The sequence below is a fragment of the Vulpes vulpes genome, chromosome 3 (assembly GCF_048418805.1).
Source record: "Vulpes vulpes isolate BD-2025 chromosome 3, VulVul3, whole genome shotgun sequence".
NCBI lineage: Eukaryota > Metazoa > Chordata > Mammalia > Carnivora > Canidae > Vulpes > Vulpes vulpes.
Window position 1 is genome coordinate 84806526 of NC_132782.1, and position 20052 is coordinate 84826577.

General features: G+C 51.7%; 2 protein-coding genes across 15 annotated transcripts in view; one reads left to right on the plus strand and one right to left on the minus strand.

Moving 5' to 3' along the window:
• PTCD1 (pentatricopeptide repeat domain 1) overlaps positions 1-20052 on the plus strand; it is a 46927-nt gene that overhangs the window by 4623 nt on the left and 22252 nt on the right. For 2 of the 10 annotated variants that reach the window (XR_012000536.1, XM_072753119.1), the window contains exon 1: positions 17800-17905. Coding sequence is in view for 2 of the 10 variants with exons in the window: in XM_025986248.2 (XP_025842033.1) it covers positions 1289-1405; positions 2155-2183 (146 nt within the window). In the remaining 8 variants the exon portion in view is untranslated. Of the gene's footprint in view, positions 1-1288; positions 1406-2154; positions 2303-9791; positions 9808-17732; positions 18054-20052 lie in introns of those variants that run through there. The other 8 variants (XM_025986248.2, XM_025986249.2, XM_025986247.2 and 5 more) reach the window with 8 other exon arrangements.
• On the minus strand, positions 177-17764 carry CPSF4 (cleavage and polyadenylation specific factor 4). Of its 5 annotated transcripts, XM_072753126.1 has the most exons (9): positions 17403-17689; positions 14570-14620; positions 12593-12745; positions 10312-10407; positions 9822-9915; positions 8605-8677; positions 7459-7523; positions 6990-7085; positions 3673-4140 (listed from the first exon to the last, which is right to left on the minus strand). In XM_072753126.1, exons 1-9 carry the CDS (start codon positions 17503-17505, stop codon positions 3861-3863), a joined length of 1011 nt encoding a protein of 336 aa, XP_072609227.1. In that variant the 5' UTR covers positions 17506-17689; the 3' UTR covers positions 3673-3860. The 5 variants fall into 5 exon arrangements, with proteins under 5 accessions (XP_025842035.1, XP_025842038.1, XP_025842037.1 ...); XM_025986250.2 differs by lacking the exon at positions 7459-7523 and having other exon boundaries at positions 177-4140; positions 6990-7160; positions 17403-17701; XM_025986253.2 differs by lacking the exon at positions 7459-7523 and having other exon boundaries at positions 177-4140; positions 6990-7082.

Below are 20052 nucleotides of genomic sequence, written 5' to 3' on the forward strand. Positions count from 1 at the left end.
GAAAGACAGGGACAGATTGTTAGCCCCCGAATCTCCGTGTTTGATGAGTGATTGGTCCTACCAAAGGCTGGCTTTAAGATAGTTCAGCCAAGACCATGTTTTCTGTTGCTTGAAATGGGTACCATTGCCTTTGTCTTAAACATCTATGAGCATTTTAAATTTTTACATCATAAGACTTTTTTTTAAAGATTTTATTTATTTTTTCATGAGAGAGACAGAGAGAGAGGCAGAGACATAGGCAGAGAGAGAAGCAGGCTCCATGCAGGGAGCCCAATGTGGGGATTTGATCCCAGGATTCCAGGATCACACCCTGGGCAGACACTCAACCGCTGAGCCACCTAGGCGTCCCTCGTAAGACTTTTTAAAGAAGAAAGTGCGTTTGAAGTATAGCAAATGTCGGTCTGTGATATAATGCTCATCCCCCTGCCAGGCAAAACTTCCAGGATGGACGTTAGAGATGATCTCTCCTTCAGGACTGTGCACAATCACATCAGTCCCGTAGCACCTCTGTTCTCCTCCCAGGAATCAGAGACCCACAGCAACACACAGGGGCCTGTGTAGTCTCCGGCCTCCTCTATGGCCTCCCTCCCTTCTGTTTTTTTTCCAGTTCCTGCTACACTGTAACTGTCTTGTGTGCCATGTTTTCCTTCTGCCCTGGGCCTTTCCTTAGCTAGGATTAGAATACTCTGACATGTTTCTTAGTGACAATAGTCCCTGACTGCTCCACATAGATGAAAGTGGCCTGTTCATGCCCACAGCTCCCTATATTGCTCCTTCACAGCTTCCCTCACTGTTGTAAACTAGGACCTTCTAGAATCATTTCATTCTTTTTTGTCAACCAAGCCAAGGCCCAAATAGGGCAGAAATTATTTCCTCACTGTTGGGGTACCCAGCAAAGAGATGATTGCACAAAGCCTTCTTCCCTCACAGGCAGACCCAGCTGGCCATAGCTAAGTGGGCCTTAGTTGGGGTTGGGTTTTTGGTCAGAATTAGGGTAAAGGGATCCCTAGAGCTGGAGGGGAGAGTGAGGTAGGATCAAAGTCTAACAGGCTGAGCTAGTTCTATTAAACTGAAGGCCAAAGCGTAGGGGCAGAATCAAGGTGGGCCTAGCTGGGGCTTGTCCTGGGCTCCCACGGCAAGACCCATGGGGCATTTGTGCTTTTCTTCATCAGCCAGTGAATTTAGGATGAGCTGCTTCAAGAGCCAGAGCAGGACTGGGCCCCTGAATTTAAGCCAGACTTTGCACTGTGTGAAGCTTTCACAGCAAAGTCTCCTCTCCTATTTGTAGGTTACTACCGGTATTACAACAAGTATATCAATGTGAAGAAAGGGGGCGTTGCTGGGATTTCTATGGTGCTGGCTGCTTATGTGCTTTTCAACTACTGTCGTTCTTACAAAGAGCTCAGTGAGTATCTCTCCGGTCACCTGCCATCTGGGGTTTCTTGTAGCAGGGTGGTACTGGTTCACTGTCATGTTTCTATGTCCATCATTTTACTGATGGCTAAAAATTGGGAGGGACTTGTCAGAATATAGTATACAGGATGCTATTTTAAGCGAGAAAATTGTGGCAAAGAGAAAACAAAATATAACATGAAGCCAGGATAAAGGTGATGGTTAGGAAGCATTCTGTAAGGTAGTGCAGGCTCTGCTGAGGGTTGGTGGAAAATTTTGGCTTCATCTTTCCAGCAGCCAGTGCAAAGAGAGTACAGTCTGGTCTTTGTGATGCTCTGCAAAAGGGTAGCTTGTCCTGGGTCTCAGGCCAGAGAGGAACTTGTGTGGTGGGAGATGGTGGCACAGCATCCACGGCCATTGGCTTTTCCCAGACTGTTTCTGACCATGTCCAGCTCCCACCAGTCTGAAGGCCAGCCTCTTGGGGACTTTGAGTGCATGTTCTTTCTGGGAAGGAAGAGGCTGGCTAGGCAGCAGAGTAGCTCCTGAGACGCCTTTATACCTCCACATCTACTGATTCTGCTGAGATGCTGGCAGGCCAGTTCTGGGTTATCTCCTGAAAGTTCTCACGATGGCCTTATATGATTTTTAGCCTGCCAGGCCCTTTATCTCCTCCACCCCCTGCCCTGGGCCGTGGCTGCCCTCTTTTCTTGTACTCTCACTACACCTTTTAAGAAACTTAACATATTACCTTTCTAACTTCAGAACATGAACGGCTACGCAAGTACCACTGAAGAGGGCCCAGTGTGGAAGCACATTTGGCATTCCTGACCATGACTTTTGCCTGGCATCCTTGAATCCTTCCATTGCTTAATTCACAATTAATATCCAATAAAAGTTGACTGGTACTCAACTGCTTCCCTGGTATAGCTATTTCCCTGCCCTCTTGGAGTTCCTTCTACATCAGCAGTGAGATGGCGCTACAGTTTCCAAAGGGTGATTCTTGTTTATGGCCCAGGGCTTTGAACCAGTGGCTGCCCACACAGCTTCAGGACCCTGTCCCAGCTCACTGGAGGTGGGGTGCCATCTAGTTATACCTGTTAAGTGCCTGGAGGGGTTTCCCTGCTCTTTGCACCTTGAGTATTCTAAGCACTTGAATTTTTGTCAGCTGATGCTTTCACATCAAAACTGATACCCTGAGTGCTTATGAATGCCTTCCCTTCCCCTCTTTCTGCATACGCAGGCAGCAGTAGTGTGGGCCCTCCTGGAAAGAAAGCTTCACCTGTAGGAAGTTCCAAGGGAGGATTCAGGGGAGCAAGGGAAAACACAGGTCCTGACAGGAGCTCACAACTGCCCTGGGTAACAGGCACCCTCATCCTTAACCCTTCATCAGAGGTCTTCTAATAAAGCGACATGAAGGCCAGAACTGGTTTCTTGAGGGGTATGCGGTAAGCATGTACGCTGCATGGAGTATACGGGGTGAGGTACTGTGGCTAATTATCTCCTAGGAGATCCAAACTTGAATAAGGTATTATCCAACATCTCAGATGAAGTGAGACCTGCCACGTGGCTGTTCCAAACAAAGGCCAAGCTTCCAGACTTTACTAGCTGCCAGTACAGAGGCCTCTCCTTCCCTGGCAGCATCCCTTCCCTCTGAGATATTCACCTGTCAAGAGGGGACAAGCAAGCACCAATATGAAAGCTTCGTGCCAGGCACATAGTGTGGCAAACAGCAGGAGTCCTCTCCTTGGCACAGGGTCCCTGAAGTAATGAGACGCAGCTTAGAAAACATGCTTTAATCAACCTCATAAAAAGTGTTCTTGTAACGGGACTTGGAGAGGCCCACTTGCCCAGCAGGTTGCAGGTGATGGTTTCACATTTCCAGGTTCAGGGGCAGGGTGGTCTCCGGAGGCCAAGGGTGAGTGACTGTACAGACACTTGGCGGGGCAGGAGGTAGGTGCACACATGGACTGCGTCCCCTATTCAATGGGTGGTTGGCAGCTCCAGCTGAATGTATACCTTGAGAGATACCATTGTCAAGTAGGCGCTCCAAGGCAATCGGCCCAGAGGAAAAAGACACTCACACTGGAGAGCAGTGTGCTATTCCTGTCAACCACTGCCACCTGGGAGCAGGACTGACTTGAGGCAACAAGTGCACTTAAGTTTGCCCAAAGGGCTGCCTCGTTCAAATCACATCTATAGGCACAGCTTCTGAACTCAGCAGGACACGGAGGAAGCAGGCATGACCTGGCCGAAGCTGTAAATGATCCATCAGCCCTGGGGTCACCAAGAAGTGGTGTTTAATGACGAGGCCTTGAGGGGAGGGGCTGCCTTCCATACAGACTGCTTAGCACAAGCCCCTGGCCACAACCTCCTTCCCTCCCCAGAGGGCTGTGTGCTGAGAGATCCGGACAGGAGGTGTGGATGCTAGACAAACATGATGCCGACTTGGAAGGACCAAAGTAGAGCACTTATCCCCTTTTTAAAAGATTACAGCAAAATGATAGGGAAGCTGACAGACGTAGCCCCTCAGAATAACCCCAGCGTGCCTGCCTGCCAGCCCCAGCCAGAGTTGCACCAACACTGGTGTGAAACAGTTCAACGCATGCTCCCAAGGAGGGCCCAGACTGGTTCCCAACAGGGGGGGCCCTCTGGGCTGCTCTGAGTTGGCTCCAACTGCTGTCACTGTCCACTGAGAAAGGCCAAGTGCCCTTTGGTGCATCTGTTGGCGTAGTGTCCTTTCTCACCACACTGGAAACAGCAGGAAGGGAGAGAGGAGACAAAAACAAAAAACAAAAACAAAAACACCCACCGTTTTCAAATACAGTTTTCAAGTAAGGTAGCACCCACCAAATACCAGGTTAAGGATGGGACTCTGGAATTCTCAGTGGTACAGACTTTGAAACACAAAGAAAAAGGAGCTCCAAAGGTACAGTGGCCCAGAAACTCCAGCAGCTCAGCAGATGGAAGAGGTTACAGAGCCCAAGGATGATCTGAGAGCACATAGCAGGGAGCTCCTGCAGGCTGGGCCAACATCCACACGGGCCTGTCCACAGAAGGTCTCTTGTGGTAGGTGGCAGGACGACAAGAATCCTGTGGTACAGGCCCCTCTGTATGGCTGGCCAGCTACTTACCTTTCTGAGGCACTGTTCTGGAGACAGGAGGCAACAACTCCAGAGAAGCCACCAGGCTCCTCCCCCCACCCCGGGGACCATTGCCGTGGACACAAAGGGTGGGCTGCACCCACAGTTTTCCCTCCTGGCTCTTCCATGTTTTCCTAAGCTACCCCAGGGGACAGGTTTTGGTTATAGGACCAGAGACATGGGACAATGGTTAGATGTGGGTGAACAGCCCCAGAGCATCACTTTGGAAATCCAGCACTGACTCAGCCTCATCCCAGCTCTGATTCCCCAGGCCCTTCCTTGGTTTCTCTTTGTTCATTCATACTACTCAAAAAACAGAAGCTAGTTAAAAGGTTGAACAGCAGCCTCGAGCACTAAGCAGGGGGTCAGGACAGGTGGGGACACCCACTCAGGGCCCTCCCAGTCCTGGCTTCCTCAGCCTGGAATGCTGGGCTCTACCCAGTCATGGCCCCATCTCTTGCCTGCTCTATTTCTGGACCCCAAGGGCCCTATGTTCTCCCATCTGTCTGATGTGTAGGTGTGACTGTGCAGATGAGTGGCCTGTGCAGCTGCTAGCTGGCCCTTGGACTGATAAGCAGAGGGAAGGACTAACCGGGCCCCTGCTCAGAGCACCTGGCATGGCCTTTGGCCTCCACAGCTGATCCTGGAGAACCTGGGATTCCCACAGTGTGCCTTTAATGTCAACTAGGAGGCTGCCATGGTGACAAGGGGGTTGTTAGGTTCTGGCTTCACCTAAGTTTAGGATTCAGGAGAGCTTGCTTTGGAGGCCTTGCTGAAGAGTGCAGGGGGCAGGAGGTGAAGATGTCAGCTACACTGCCTCAGAACACATACGGTTTCTCTTACTTGAGAGGGGACTGGTCGGAGGCATACCCTCCTTTCTGTACTTTCCCCACCCGGTAGGGCTCAGGCTCAGCCTTCCCTGAATCCAAGTGCGCTTTTAACTTTAGCAGTTTGGGGCACCTGCTGTCTCCTCCTCGCAGAACACAAAACCCCTCCTGGGAAAGAGCGCTAGCACCCTTTGTTTCAGTGGGGCTGGCACAGAGTAGGGGCTGAGTGTGATGGCTGCAGGAAGTGGGTCAGCTTTTCCTGAGGGAAAGTTCTAGGAATAATTTAAGCTAAGCATACACTTCCTGGCTCGGACTTTCTACTTGGGAGGCACGGATGCTGCTGCTCTCAGGCAAGAGCTCACAGATGTCTAAGTGTCAGATTCAGTAATGTTTTTAGCAACAAAAATTAAATTGCTACCAACAGAGAACTGGTAAAGTAAATTGCAATTCTGTTATGCACCCACTGAAACAGATTAGGTTTACATAGAATGATCCACAACGTATTATCGAGAAGAAATAAAAAAAAAAGACTACAGAATGTTATACATACTAGGGCCCTATTTATATTAAAATGTACTTTCCTAGTGCTTGTGTGACTAAAAGCTTGACACACAGTTCTCCATGTGGGGTCCCCTGTGGGGTGTGAAGGAGCACCAAAACCAAAAATCATGACAACACAGCCCACGGAATCAAGTGGCTGTTTTAGGAAAGGTGGGAATAGGGATAACACTCTGTACCCAAGAAATTTCTATATCATCTCAGTGGTTTTATAAAAAGCATGTACTAACTTTGTATTTTGTCTAATAATCCCCAAATATAAACTTTGTATTTTGTCTAATAATCCCCAAATCTAGTTATCAGTTGTTTCTGCGGATTTCCCTCGGTGGCGGCAGTTTCCTTCTAGATTTTTGTGACTTTTAATTACGAACACATTCAACACTCTGGCTGTAGGAATTATATGTGGTCGGCTTGAGAATAAATTCCTTGTAGAGCCAGGCACCAGGAGCCCACATCTGAGTCTGTTTCAGATTGGAAAACCCAGTTTATAGCTTTCCAGCCCTCCTTCACTGAGGGTTGAATACAAGGGTCCCCTGGTGACTGTAAACTCTGAAGGCACTTATCTCCCCAATTTCCATCCAAAGCCAAGAATGAGACAAGTTTTCTAGTAGGTTTTTAAAGAGCTTACCTTTCCCTGAGATAAAGGAGTGTGTGTGTGTGCGTGTGCTGGGGGTGGGGTGAATTCTTTGTTTTCTTCTTACGTGGGCTTAAAGCTTTGTGCCTTTCCCTTGGGTATGCTCTTGCAGAATGTGAGGCCATCCTGAGACTTCAGAGCTTACTCCCTTCTCCTGGCTTTATGCTTATACCTTATCACTAGCCCCTGAAAGATTTCCCTCCTTTTCCCACAAGCTCCATCCTTTCATTCAGCAGCATGTGTGATGGTTCACTTGGCCTTGGCGTGTCATGGATGGAAGGAAGCAGGATGGTCTCTAGCCCACCAGAGTAGCCCACTTTGACTCTGACGGTCAACAGAGACAAAGATGTTTTCATCTTTCAAAATTAACTACCTGAAGATCGAGGGAATGAATCCTGACTGTGAAGGCCATACCAGCCCCCCAGCCCTGGGACTCACCTTATAACAGGTGACCTGCTCCAGCGGCCGCGGTCCCCGGTTGCCCGCGCTGCTGTTTTGACTCTGCATGACCCCGATGACCTGCGGGGCTCTCTGCTGATTGGGAGAAGAGTTCTGACTCGTTAACTGGATCAAGGAGGACGACCTTTGTAATGGCGGATTGTTACTTTGCTGGAAAGAGTTACACAACACGGTTTTACTGTGGAAAACACGTGCACGCAGACTACCAATGGGGACAGGAAAAAAGAGTGCGGGACTGATCCCGCATGACCAGCAGGAAGAAGGGCTTCTGCAATGGCCCCGCTCAGGAGAGCAGGTGGAAAACAAATATCTGGTGATGATGGCAGGAGCCGCTGCCCGAAAAACACCATGCAGACACACAAAAACGAAAAATAAAAGTAGAAAACAAAACACCAAAGAGACGAGGAGGTCTCTGGGGCAGCAGGGCAAGGGCATGAGCAGGCCTTACTTTTGTTTCTGAGGTTCTAGCTTCAGGTCAGGATGAACGCTTGGTTCAGCCAGATGTTTAGCAGCCTACACGGCGAGCAACAGTCACAGAAAAACAGTTGGAGGCTGACATGCTGACCTGCGGTCTAGGGGCTGAGAGAGCCTTCTGCTAGGGAGTCCTGTGAGCCAGGGGGGTGGGGGCTCCTGGCTGGATGGCTAGTCCACCTCTCAACCACGAGGGCTCCTGGCTCTGGCCTCCGGTAAATAAATACAGGAGCACCAAGCTAGAGACCCCCAGGTCGTCATGGTCATACCTGCACCCAGGAACTCCCCGCTTTGTGATGAGTCCTATCTGAGTCATCCCACAGCCTCCTGAGGGTGGGGGTCAGTGCCAGATGTCTGGCCACCACAGGCCCTCCTACCTTAGCCCGTAGGCCTGAAGGACGGATGGGGCTTTGGCAATGGGCTCAGAGTCCAACAAGTAAGAGGTAAGGATTTAAGATCAGTAGGTGGGTTTACTTGGCCTGTTGAGACCCTGCCTAACACACCTGGCCACCCTTTCTTCTGGGCCCCCAACCCTCCACTCCCATAAACAAATTCAGGGTGCCCCTGGTTCGGGTGGGGGAGGGGTATGCACTGCTACAGATTCCCACTTGTCTGTGGCATCTCTTGCTGTCATGCTTGAGAGAATTAGCCTACTGCTGGGTTGTGGGACCCCTTTGTCTAGGGAGGTGGAGCCAGCTGGTCTTTCAGCCCTGTTCCCAGCCCTCCCTTCCTGCCAGGACCCTCCACATGGGGCACCAACAGCACAGGCAGGAGAGCCGGTCAGCTTCAGTTCTGCTCCGGGGCTGCTCCTGCCCAGCTGTGGCCTCAGGACTGTTTCCTTGTTTATAAAGGGAGCAAAAGCAGCTGACCCCCCTGGTGCTCATGCTGCCCTCCACTCCGGCTCCCGAGGGGGTGCCACTGAGCCACTTGCCACGCAGAGGGAAGAGAAGCCAAGTGGGCATTCAGCTCTAGAGGGAGAGACCAACTGCTCTGCTCCCAAATCTGCTGGAACTCAGGGGGACTCCCCTCCTGTCCCCTCCACCCTCTCCCACATCGCCAGTTGGGTCTGTAGCGGCCTGCATACCGGGACAGCCACTGCTGGGGAGGGGCCGGGGCACGGTACCTTTGTTGCAGGTTGCGTCTGCTGTGGCAGTGGGGGCTGCTCGGTAGTTCCCATTGGCAGTTCAAATCGAGGGCTGGTCACCCCGCAGCCAGAGGGTATGAGAACAAGGGGAGGAGAAGAGGGGATGAGAGAGGGGCCTGGCCAGGCTGTGTTCTCAAATCCTGGCCCTGGGAGCTCACAGGCAGCCTGTGCCCAAGCACAGAGCAACACGCCTGAATATGGGGTAGCTGCTGGCTCTGAGCTCAGCCCCTGGAGCTTTGGAGAAAAGGGGCAAAAAGAATGGATTCGCCTGGGCTCAGACCCAGCTCTGTTTACACCTGGCTGCTAGGACCTGGGGACCTGCAGCAAGAGCTACTTTCCAAGGGCTTCGGAAGTGGGAGCTCCTCCCAACACATGCCCCTCCCTGAGGGTCTAACTCAGGTGGCCAGACCACCTCCAACAAGACACACTCCCTGGGGAACCTGCCCGGCCACTTGCAGGCTCCTGGGCTCTCACCTAGGGAGCTGGACCACGTCCTCAGCACCTGCCCCCTGTCCACTGTGTGGCAGTGACCAGGATACTGTGCTTCTGTGCAGGTGTCAGTGGGGTGGATGGAAGTGGCCCAGAGGTAGGAGGACGACAGTATTCTGCAGTCCCGGTGCCACCCCAGGGAGAAGTCCAAGTCCATGACCACCCAAAGTGACAGACATGGACTAAGACCTAGGAGAGGAGCTCTGAGCCCTGCTGGGCAATGAAAACCCAACTTCAGAGGCCACAGGCCTGCCTTTGACCAGGTGCCACCCCTACCACCACGTGACCCTGGCCAATGGCTGAGCTCTGAGCCTCAGTCTTCTGGGTGAGACGGGGAGGTTCTCTCTCACACAAGCTTATGAAGAATTACATGAACTAGCATACGTGGAATCTCAAACTTGGTGCCTCCACAGGGGAGGCCCCCATAATGAAGTTGGCTTCCTTTTAGGCACAGGTTCTTAACCAGAGGTCCCTAAGTGACATGCAAGATGTGAGCTTTTCTGGGGCACGGAGGCCAGCTTTCGTCAGATCTGCAACCCAGGAAAGGTTAAGTGCCAGGCTGGACAGAGCCACCTCTGAGTTCAGGGAGCAGCACTGGCCCTTGCCCCGGGCCCCATGGTGATACCGCCCAGTCAGCAAAGCCCAGGTGGACCCAGGAAAGGTCTGGAGGGCAACAGGGCCTGGGGGAACAGGGCCTGGCTACTCACTGCATGAATTTACACGAGGGTCCCTCCGGGCAGAATCCCACGAGGTAATTCACACAGATGACTCTCCGAGTATGTCGGTGCCTGCACAGGGGACCTGTGGAGCCAAACATCCGGGACGCTTGGACCCCCCGCTTCAGGGGATGGCTTCATGCCCCTGTGTAACAGAGCCCTGGCCACACCATTGCCCAGGTGCAGAGGGCAAAAGCAGGGCTTTAGATGCTGGCTCTGCCTCGGATCCATTCATTAGCAGGCAGGGCATGCGACCTCCTAAGTGCGAGTTTCCTTATTTCCTTATGCAAAATATAGGTGAGGATGCAGTCCACACGGGAGCTTTGGGAGGCTCAGGTGAGCTGAGGGTGTAGAAAAGCCTCACTGGCCCCAGGTGCATAACACCAGGTTTTGCTGGAACAGGTAGGACAGGGAGAGGTCATGTGGGCAGAGGAAGACAGGACCAGCCTTTTGCTGGGAGCCCAGTTACTCTGACACCTACCATGCTTGCAGAAGCCACGGTCATACCAAGGGCAGTCCTTGATCTTGGACTCGGGGTCGATGTGCAGGAAGGGGCACTCCTTGTTGCTGCACTCCCCTGCAGGGAAAGCCAGACATGAACCCATCTGGGGAAGCTCTGGGAGAGCTGGACTCAGACCCACCTCTGCTTTTCTCAAAGCTGGGCTTGCTGTGTGGCAGAGGGCCAGGTAGTTCTGGTGTCTCCTGGCCTGGTGAGTCCTGGTGAGGCTCCTCTCAGAGCCTCAGACAGACTCCTGACCTATACATGGACCATGTACATGACTTGTACATGGTGCATCCCTCACACATGTCCATGCTGCCTTGAAGGTCAATGACACAGAGCCGGGCATGGGGTGCGCAGTCATCAAATAACTCATGGCTCCACCACTTCTGCAAAGGGGGTATCCTGGGCACTGTGGGGGGCCCAAATATGCAAAAGCACCCACTGAGTCAGGAAATGACTGGTCTACTCTGATCAGCTCTTCACATCTACTAGCTGGGATGGGACAAAGGTCTGAGGATTCTATCTTTCAGAACAAAAGCAGGGAGGACCTGGGAACTTGAGGCTGGATCCCTATGGCAAGAGTGTGATAAAGCCTTTGTGATGACAGCTCCTCTCAGGAGCAACTGGTCCAGCTGGCCAGCAGCATCTTTCACCCAACTTCAGGAACCATCCAGATGGGCGGCTGTGCCACATGCTTGCCGTCCCTGATCCACGTTACACATGAAAGGCCAATCTGATCACTGCTTTTCAGAGAAAATGCAAACTCCTTCCCAGACACACAAGTCCCTGTGAGGTGTAGCACACCCCTCCCCCAGGCTGCTCCTCCCCCAGCCACATTGGTACCCCAGCTGGTCACCATGAGCGGCCCCTTCTTAGCCTTCAGATCCTAGCTCCGTCTCACCTGAGAGGCCTTCCCTGACCATTCAGCCTAAGGACAATATGGTCCTCCAGACATGGTCCCATCCCTGTCTATTTCCTTTAGATCACTTCCTACATGTCATTTTCATCTTTGTTTCACTGGTGTCAGCTGCCTCTTTCCCTGGGCCTCTAGAGCAAAAGCACCAAGGGACGAGGACTGGGCCTGTCCTGTTTACTACCGTCCCTCCAGTGCCAAAGGAGGACCCTCACTTGTGTCCCGGATGATAGGAGCTGCAGACAGTACATGTGCACCAGGACAGGCTCTGTAGGGAAAGAGCAGGCAGGGGCACCAGAGGAATTGGGGGGCTGCCAGGCCCAGCAGGAATGAAGGAACCTGGGCCAGGCTGAGAGGAGCCCTTAAGAGTCTGTCGAGGAGGGCTGGCTCCCGCCTTTGGTTCCAGATGGGAGGCGGCATCCATGAAAAGGGGACGCCCTCTTCTAGTGCTGGTTCCATTGCTGGTATGGGTGGGGCAGGACCGGGAAGCCTGGGTCCTATTTCTGACCATCTGCGCTTTGACTTCACAGCTTAAGCTACCTCTACAAAGAAAGCACAACTATCATTAATAAACCATCAGGCCACACCTGTTGGGCTGCTGGACTAATCAATATCTCCTGATGACAGCTCTGAAAGTGTATAGTGCGCCCAGCACTAATCCCACCCCCCTACCCACCACAAAGAATACAGCAGGCTTCCAGTCTCCCGCTGGGTCCCTGCACAGGGCTGGACGTCCTGAGGCTAGAGCCCATCCGCATCCCAACCAACAGGGCTCCTTGCTGGGCAGCCTCACCCACAGCACAGAGCCAGGGTATTCTAGTTCCATCAGGGAGTGTAACACCCCTGCCGAGCCCTGGCCCGCCCCTGCTTCTCCATGCAGTCCACTTAGGATGGCGAAGAGCACATGTTCTCTACACAGGGATCAAGGCAATCTCAAGGTGAGGAGTGGTGCTCTTGGCCACCAGAAAACAGCCCCTGTTTACAAACTACTACCTGGGACCACATTCCCAGAGAGGAGGAACTAACACATGCCTGGAGCGGGGTAAGGAGTCACCACGTTGGAAGCAGCAGCTGATTAGGGGAAAAGGCCAGTGTGAGCAGAAAAAAGGCCTCCAGCCAGCTGCCTGGCTTGCTCACCCACCATGTAACCCTCAGTCATCTCCCAAACTTGCCCAAGTACTTGAAACTAGAGGGCCAGCTGAGGTTGGTGGGCACGGCCTAAGATTCTGAAGCCGGACAGCTGGGAGATGGCAGAAAGTGCAGGCGCCCAGCCAGCTGCTTGTCCCCTCTGGGTCTCAGGGCTGGCAGAGGCCTCCCCGGGGCTCCTGAGGCCAGGTGTCTGCTTACCAAACTTGGAGTAGAAGTAGCACTCAGGCATCTTGGTCATGTCGTACTCATGTAGGAACTCACACTGGTCCCCCTTCTTGCACAGCCCCCGCAGCCAGTGTTTGCACACAACAGTCTTCTCACCGCTGATGTGGCGGAATGGACACATGCCCCCTGCCAAGGAAGACAGGGGGGCTGTGAGGAGGGTGGTGCCTTCGTCCCACACATCCCTCAAGTACCTGAGAGCAACATGTCCTGGAAGGTTGTGGCTGCCTCTGGCAGAAGGCAACGTAATTTCAGGCAGTACATAAGCACACATCTTAGGTTTTAGTGCTTATTTTATTTCAGTGTGTTTTGGGAAAACCCAACGAAAACATCAAATCATGATTTCACCAATATTACTGTAAGATGGAACCTTAACAAGCCTAAAGGTAGTGGGAAAATGAGCTTCTTTCTTAATTATAGTTCTAGTGATACACAGACATGGCAAAAATTGTAGGGGCAGTAAAGGAAAAACTAGGGTTTGGGAAACACAGCCCCCCAAAACAGAAGGTAAAGAGGATCACCAGCAGAAGCTTTGACTCCAAGTGGGTTCTACCTCTAGTTATAAGGGCTCACTTAGCATTCAAGAATTAAGAAAGAGAAATGCATCATACACAAACTGAGGGAGGTCTGCCTTCTTTTTTTTAATTTTTTTTTAATTTTTATTTATTTATGATAGTCACAGAGAGAGAGAGAGAGGCAGAGACACAGGCAGAGGGAGAAGCAGGCTCCATGCACCAGGAGCCTGATGTGGGACCCGATCCCGGGTCTCCAGGATTGCGCCCTGGGTCAAAGGCAGGCGCTAAACCGCTGCACCACCCAGGGATCCCCAGGTCTGCCTTCTGTAGCAGGTTCTGAGCAATTGGCCACCAGATGGGACACAGCCATACTCCTGGAAACTCATGTTTCTAACTCATGGCCTGGTGGGACTACTGGGGAAGACCCAACCAGAATGATGTTGTAACCGGGAAAGACCCTAGACCAGCCCCTTCTTACAGAACTTTGCACTGGTGTTCTGTATCTATGCCATCCAATATGGTGGTCACTGGCCACATGTATTAACTAGCCACATATGGCCAAGTGGCTACTAGTCAACACAGAAGACAGCCACAGTGCCCTGTGATAAGGACAGCTATCTGACAGAAGGCGGCAGGTCAGAAGGGCAGAATTAATAAGCACAAATGTAGGAAAAAGACCAGAAGCCCAGTGGGAGATGATATTCCGACCAGAGAGCCCCAGGGCAACCTGGCTGATCTACCCAGCAGGTCTATTGTTTCCCTGGGAAAAGCTAGAGTTATAAACCAAACTTGCCAAAATCATCCACTAAAACCATCCCTTTGCTCCAATTTTGTGCTCCCTACTCAAGCTTCTGATTAAAATCTAGTTTCCAAATAAATTTGCCTATAGGAAGAAAAATGCCCAGACCTATACAGGGCATGTAAGGTCTCACCCAGCAATCTGTCTCCTTATCAATTAGTGGATAGTCTGGTTCCAGTAGCCTCTGTTGGAGTCTGGTTGGTATGAACATGGCTCCACAGGACAGACTGCTGTAGGGGTTTTTGATGACAGGGTACAGAGGACAGGGAGCTTGGGTAGACTATAGAATCAGAAAGGCTTGGGTTCAGACACTGGCTCAGCCACTCACTAACTCCAAGATCTTGAAAAAGTTTCCGAACACCTCAGTGCTTGGGCCTTCTGTCTTTGGGCCACAGGCAAAGTGAGGTGAGGTGAGGTGAGGAGGCAGACTCAGAGTGAGGCTCTGTCCTGGGATTCAGATTTCAGGAAGAATACCCCATCATGTTCCTAGTCTGTCCAAAGCACAGTAATTTCATCTAGGGATACTGTTAATCTGCAGAAAGTAATGCAAGCCAGAGACCTGAAGGCCTGAAGTCTGCTAGGGGTCAGGGTGGCAGAAAGCACCTCAGGGGGAATTTTGAGGAGCCAGGGGTTTCTCACCTTTGCCACAGGCAGCTTTCAAAAAGAATTCGCAGACAGCAGCTCCCGACTCTGCAGGAAGGAAAGGAGAAGCATCAAACAAAGTGAGGTGTGACTGGGGACAGCTGAAGACATAAGGAGGGGACCCTTCTTTGACCCATGAAGGGTTCAGGGTACAGAAAACAGATTGGCAAAAAAAAAAAAAAAAAAAAAAAAAACAAAGCCTGACCACACACACAAAAAGCTGCTCATTTTAGTCCTTCTCTGCGGACACGTATGTAGAGACCAGTCATCCTGAGAGCTTCCTATAAGCAAGATGCTTTCAAGGAGTTAGGAGTGGGCGGGGGAAGGATGGAGCACAAGATTACAGAAGTTAATTACCCCCAGTCTGGACTCCGACCTTCCAGAGGGCTAACTCACAAGCACTTTAACTTGAGACAGAGGGAGGGTGTGAGCTCACAGGAAGCACAAACAATCAAATGGGGACTCGAGGGAGGGACAAGCTCCAGAGAAGGGGCGGGTGCCTCCGAGGCACTCTGGTGGGAAGAGCATCAAGGAAAACAGAGGCAGAATGTGCCTGCCCATGATCTAGCTCATGGTGGTACAATACCAACACACAATTAAAGGCTCACGGTCTTCTGCTTCCACAGAGGCAGCCAGTTTGGGTGAGGTGAGCCAAGGAATAAAGGCAGAGTGCGGTATCAGTGACTCCAGGGGGCAAGCCTTTGCAATCAGCCCAGGAATTCACTCATCATGGCTGCTAGCATAAACTCTCCCTGGCTTCATTAACAGTTTTCTCCATTGGCAGGCATTTTAGAGCTGCTGAAAACCCACCAAGAGCAGTTTGGAAAGCCACTTTCATCCTTCTCTTCGCTATCTTGTAAGAGACTCCTTTGATTCTCAGAAGCAGGCAGATTTTGCTAGGGCAGACTTAAGGCTGTCAAGGGGGTATCATTGGTTTGCATCTCAAAAAGCTTAAGAAGCCAAAAAAAAAAAAGTTATTCATTTGCATTTCAAAAAAAGTTGAAAAAGCCTTATATTAAGGAAGGCATCACAGAAGAGTATTTCTGGGCTCCACTCAGAGGTTAAGGTTACTTCATTGCTTGAAGCCAGAAGTCTACAGTCCTGGGGGTGGGTCTCAGGCAGATAGGTTAAGAGTATGTCTTCAGGGGAGAACTGACAATTCTTCCCAAAACTAAGATGGCAACGAAGTGCCCAAAGGAGAAACGGTTGTGACCACCCAGGGCTTTAACACACTGAAATAGATCATGGACTGGCAGAGGGCAGAGGGTGCCTACCAAGTCTGAGGCCTAAGCCAGGGCAGCACCCGTGGCCAGGCATGTCCCTGACCCTCCTTAGAACAGGTATGTGGGCCTCTGCACCTGCCCTCATAGACTCAAGTATGTGTGGTCCCAGGCTGGAGAGGAGAGAGGGAAGGAGCTGCCCTGCATGGATGGTTCCATCAACACAGGGAAAGGACACATGTGCAAAGGTGGATGAGCATGGGGTGGCTGGGTGGCTGAGTTAAGCGTCTGCCTTTAGGTCAAGTAATAATCCCAGGGTTCTGGGATCGAGTCCTGCATTGGGCTCCCTGCTCAGCGGGTTGCCTATTTCTCTCTCCCTTGGTCCCTCCCCCGCCTGTGCTCACTAGCTCTCTCTAGCAAATAAATAAAGTGGATGAGCATGCACAAGCAGGAAGTGATCACATGTGTCCAGGGGTAGTTAATAGTGTGTATCTGAATTTCAGCAGCTGCTTATAAGATGTGTATAGTAGAGATGGAATTGGTGTGTACATAGGATTGCCAGAGGTATGTCTCCTGGGTATAAGTGGTATCTCACAGGTAAGTGTCGGCATGACTGAAACAACTCAGGTCATGCGTGCATGATAAGTGTGGCCACTTGAGAGGAATGAGGCTGCAAGGAGGCTCTTCCAGGAAACAGGCCTGGGTGAACATGGGCCTCTGGCATGGGACACAGCACAGGGAACCACAGACTGAACCAGTAAGGAACACTGGAGAGCTCACGTGGTTCCACCATGTATCAAGTCGCCAGGGACCAAGTGGTCTTCTGCAATTCCCCTCCCCAGAACCAGGTGCCCCATCTGTGGATTGAACCGAGTGACCTCTAGGCTTTAACATTACATTCCAAGTGTGACTGGAAAAGAGAGAAGAAAACTGCCGGTGTCTTTTAAAGTGCCAGATATCCACCTAAGTTGGGGGGGTGAAGGAGCTAGAGACTATCCTTTCACGGTGGAGAACAAAGGGAACTCAGGCAGCTGCCCAGGTGTGATGAATGACTCAGAACTGGAGTCCAGAGAAAAAGTGAGGGATAGGCTGCCAGGAGGGCACATCCTAGAAGAATGGAGCTTGAGAGTCTAACTGGGAATCTTCTACAGAGAGGAGACAGGTGGTCGGTCCTTCCTCCAGCAGGACTCCTCCAACCGCCCAGTTCTGATGAAACCAAGGAGAGGGTGCTCAAAGTGTGTGTGTGTGGGGGGGGGGGGGGGACTGGAGTCAGAGAAGGGGAACGTCTCACTATTTTCTTTTAGTTTTGTCAGGGAAATAATTTCCAACCTCAAACACCCGCTTTCATTCACGACTTATTCCAACAACCAGACACGATCCTGCCCTCCAGTAGACTGTATCAGAACAGCCCCAGGGGATCAAAGGTTGGAGAAAGGGGGGCTCCCGAGTCTGGATGGGGGAAGGGGGTCCCAGGATAGGGGAGAAGGAGTCCCCAGGACCGATGCAGAAAAGGTCCCGGGACCCACGGAAAGGGCGGCCTGAACCGAGGGGAGGGGTCCCGGGGCCAAGTCGGTCGTGCCCCTCGCCCGCGGCCCCGGCCCCGCGCTCACTGTCCATCCCGGGGAAGGGCAGCGGCTGTGCCCCGAGCTGCTGCTCCACCGCGATCTCCAAGTCGAACTTGATGTGGTCCACGCTGGCGATGATTTCCTGCATGGCGGCGGCGGCGGCCACACCGGCCCGAATACTCCTCAGGTCTCTCGCCGCCCTCACACTCCTACCCGCCACTGGACCCGCCGCACACGGTCCTCCGCCTCTTCCAACCTCGTCGCCGCCGCCGCCGCCGCCGCCGCCGCCCGAGGGATGCCGGGAGCTGCCGAAACCCGCGCCGGCCTCTCGCCTGTCCAGACCCGGCCAGTAGAGCTGGGAGTACGGGACGCTCCGTCAGGCCAGGCTAGCCGCCAGCCGAACTCCCACCTCCTCTCGCCGCCCGGGGTAACCCGCCTCCGCGCGCACGGGGCGGGGCTTTCACGTGGCGGACTGCGCCTGCGTGAAGTCGGCGGGGTCCTGCGCGGACGTGAAGGCCGGTGGGAAGGACCCCCTGGAGCGCGGCGCGGTGAGGCGAGGAGGGTGCGGTGGGGTGACGCGGCGCGGGCTTCCGGGCTGTGTTCACTGGGGGGACTTTTCCAGTGAGATCCTGTTCCCGGGCGGGGACGGGACGACGGAGGGGCCGCGAGTGTCGCAGCCGGGGTCGGGGCTGTCTGGTGAGACGACCGAGGCTCTAAAGGCCCTTGTGGAGGGGGTCGGGCTGGCCCGAGGGCCCCGGGGAGCGTCCGGGGAGGGACGCCCTGCCCCACCCCCACCCCAGCACAGCGGCGGCGCGTTTCTAATTCAGGGGTTGTCATTACTAGCAGGTTAATGAGCCTGGGTAGGGAGAAAATTGCACCTTTAGTTTTCTCTGTGTGAAATGGGCATTTCCTTCCATGACTGGCGTTAACAGGGCCCTCAACTAAGTCGGGGTTTCTAGTGGGGATGACCGTCAGTGATGTTTGGAGGTAGAGTACGTGCAAGTTACCACAAGTTACGGTCTACACTAATCACTGCTGTGACAGGATCTTGGTGTTCATGCGTCAGAAAAGCAGCCTATAGACTGGAATAGCAGGAACTTGTTTTTTAAAACGTCTTAATATCTATTTCGACATGGTTGGGGTTTTTTTTTTTTCTTGCAACGCTCAGCATTTCATTTAACGCACCTAAGCACTTTATTTAATGTGGCTACTTGACAGTGTAGAATTAAGGGTGTGCTCATGTTATGGTTCTGTTACGGTCGCAGGTTTCACCAGATGTCTGTACTGGTGTCAGGAAAGGCTAATACCCAGACATGGGCTCACTGGCAGCCGGGTTCCACAGCTAGCGGGTCTCACCTTTGCACTCCACTTTGCACTTACATGCTGCAAGGTCCCCAGCAAGTCACTCCCCTTCCTGAGCCTCAGATATTTGTTTTTTAAGATTTTATTTATTTATTCATGAGACACACACAGAGAGAGGCAGAGCCATAGGCAGAGGGAGAAGCAGGCTCCCTAGGGGGAGCCCAATGTGGGACTTGATCCCAGGTTCCCCTGGATCACGACCTGAACTGAAGGCAGAGGCTCAACCACTGAGCCACCCAGGCATCCCTTGAACCTCAGTTATTAATCAGTCTGCAGTCACTTAAAAGTCTTAACCAACTGTGAACTTCTGTTACAACCAGATCTTAAAATAGTGTCATGGTGGCTATTCTGATACACGTTTTAAATATCTTATTTATTTATTCATGAAACACATAGAGGCAGAGACATAGGCAGAGGGAGAAGCCAGCTCCATGCAGGGACCCCTCTGTGGGACTCGATCCTGGGACCCCAGGATCACACCATGAGCCAAAGGCAGATGCTTAGCCACTGAGGCACCCAGGCGTCCCCTGGTATTTTTTTATTAAAGAGTTTCAAAAAAAAATTTAAAAATTAAAAAAAAAAAAGAGTTTCAAGTATGCAGACCAGGATCTCTGGTCTAGCACTGTCTAATAGAAATGTAATGCAAGCCATGTGTATGATTTATAATTTTCAGGTAGCCATGCTAAATAAAGCTGAAAAATTGTGAAAACCTATGTTAAATTTTTATTTAGCCCAGTATATCCAAAATTATTTCAACGTGTCAAAAGATGATTGTGTATAATTTGTCTACTTTTTTGGGCATAAAGTCTTTGAAATCAAGTGTGTAATTTATACTTAAAGCGTGTCTTCATTTAGATTAGACACATTTTAAGTGTTCAGTAGCCACATGTGGCTAGTGGCTACTGTATTGGACAGCACAACTCTAGCCCATGTATCCACAAATTTTGCAGAAAAGGCATGCTTGAGATAACTTCCCTGTGCAGAGGCCCAGATGGTATTTTTTTAAATAATACATTATAATAGCTTTAACTTTTGAAACAGCAGTAAATGAGATATGCTAAAAACATCTCATTTAATCTTTACAACCTTATGGTGAAAAAACAACAACCTTACGGTGAGGTCAGTAGGATCATCTTCATCTTGCAGTTGAAGAAATGTATGCACAGAAATGTCAAGGAATGGGCCTAGTCACACCACAGCTCTGGCTAGGACTCAAATTCCGTTCTGAATTCAGTGACTGGTCTCTCAGATCATGGCTTGATAATATCAATACCTTATGTCTGTTGGGGGCTTACTGTGCCAGCACTGTGCTGCACACCATGTATCTGAGCTT

Bases quoted from the DNA above. Each gene is read 5' to 3' on its own strand.
- CPSF4 (XM_072753126.1), bottom strand. From the start codon at position 17,505: ATGCAGGAAATCATCGCCAGCGTGGACCACATCAAGTTCGACTTGGAG. The intron at 10,408-12,592 runs GTAAGCAGACAC...CTTTCCCTGCAG, and splicing joins CTACTTCTACTCCAAGTTTG to GGGAGTGCAGCAACAAGGAG. The intron at 4,141-6,989 runs GTGAGTCCCAGG...TGCTGTTTCCAG, and splicing joins AGCAGGTCACCTGTTATAAG to TGTGGTGAGAAAGGACACTA.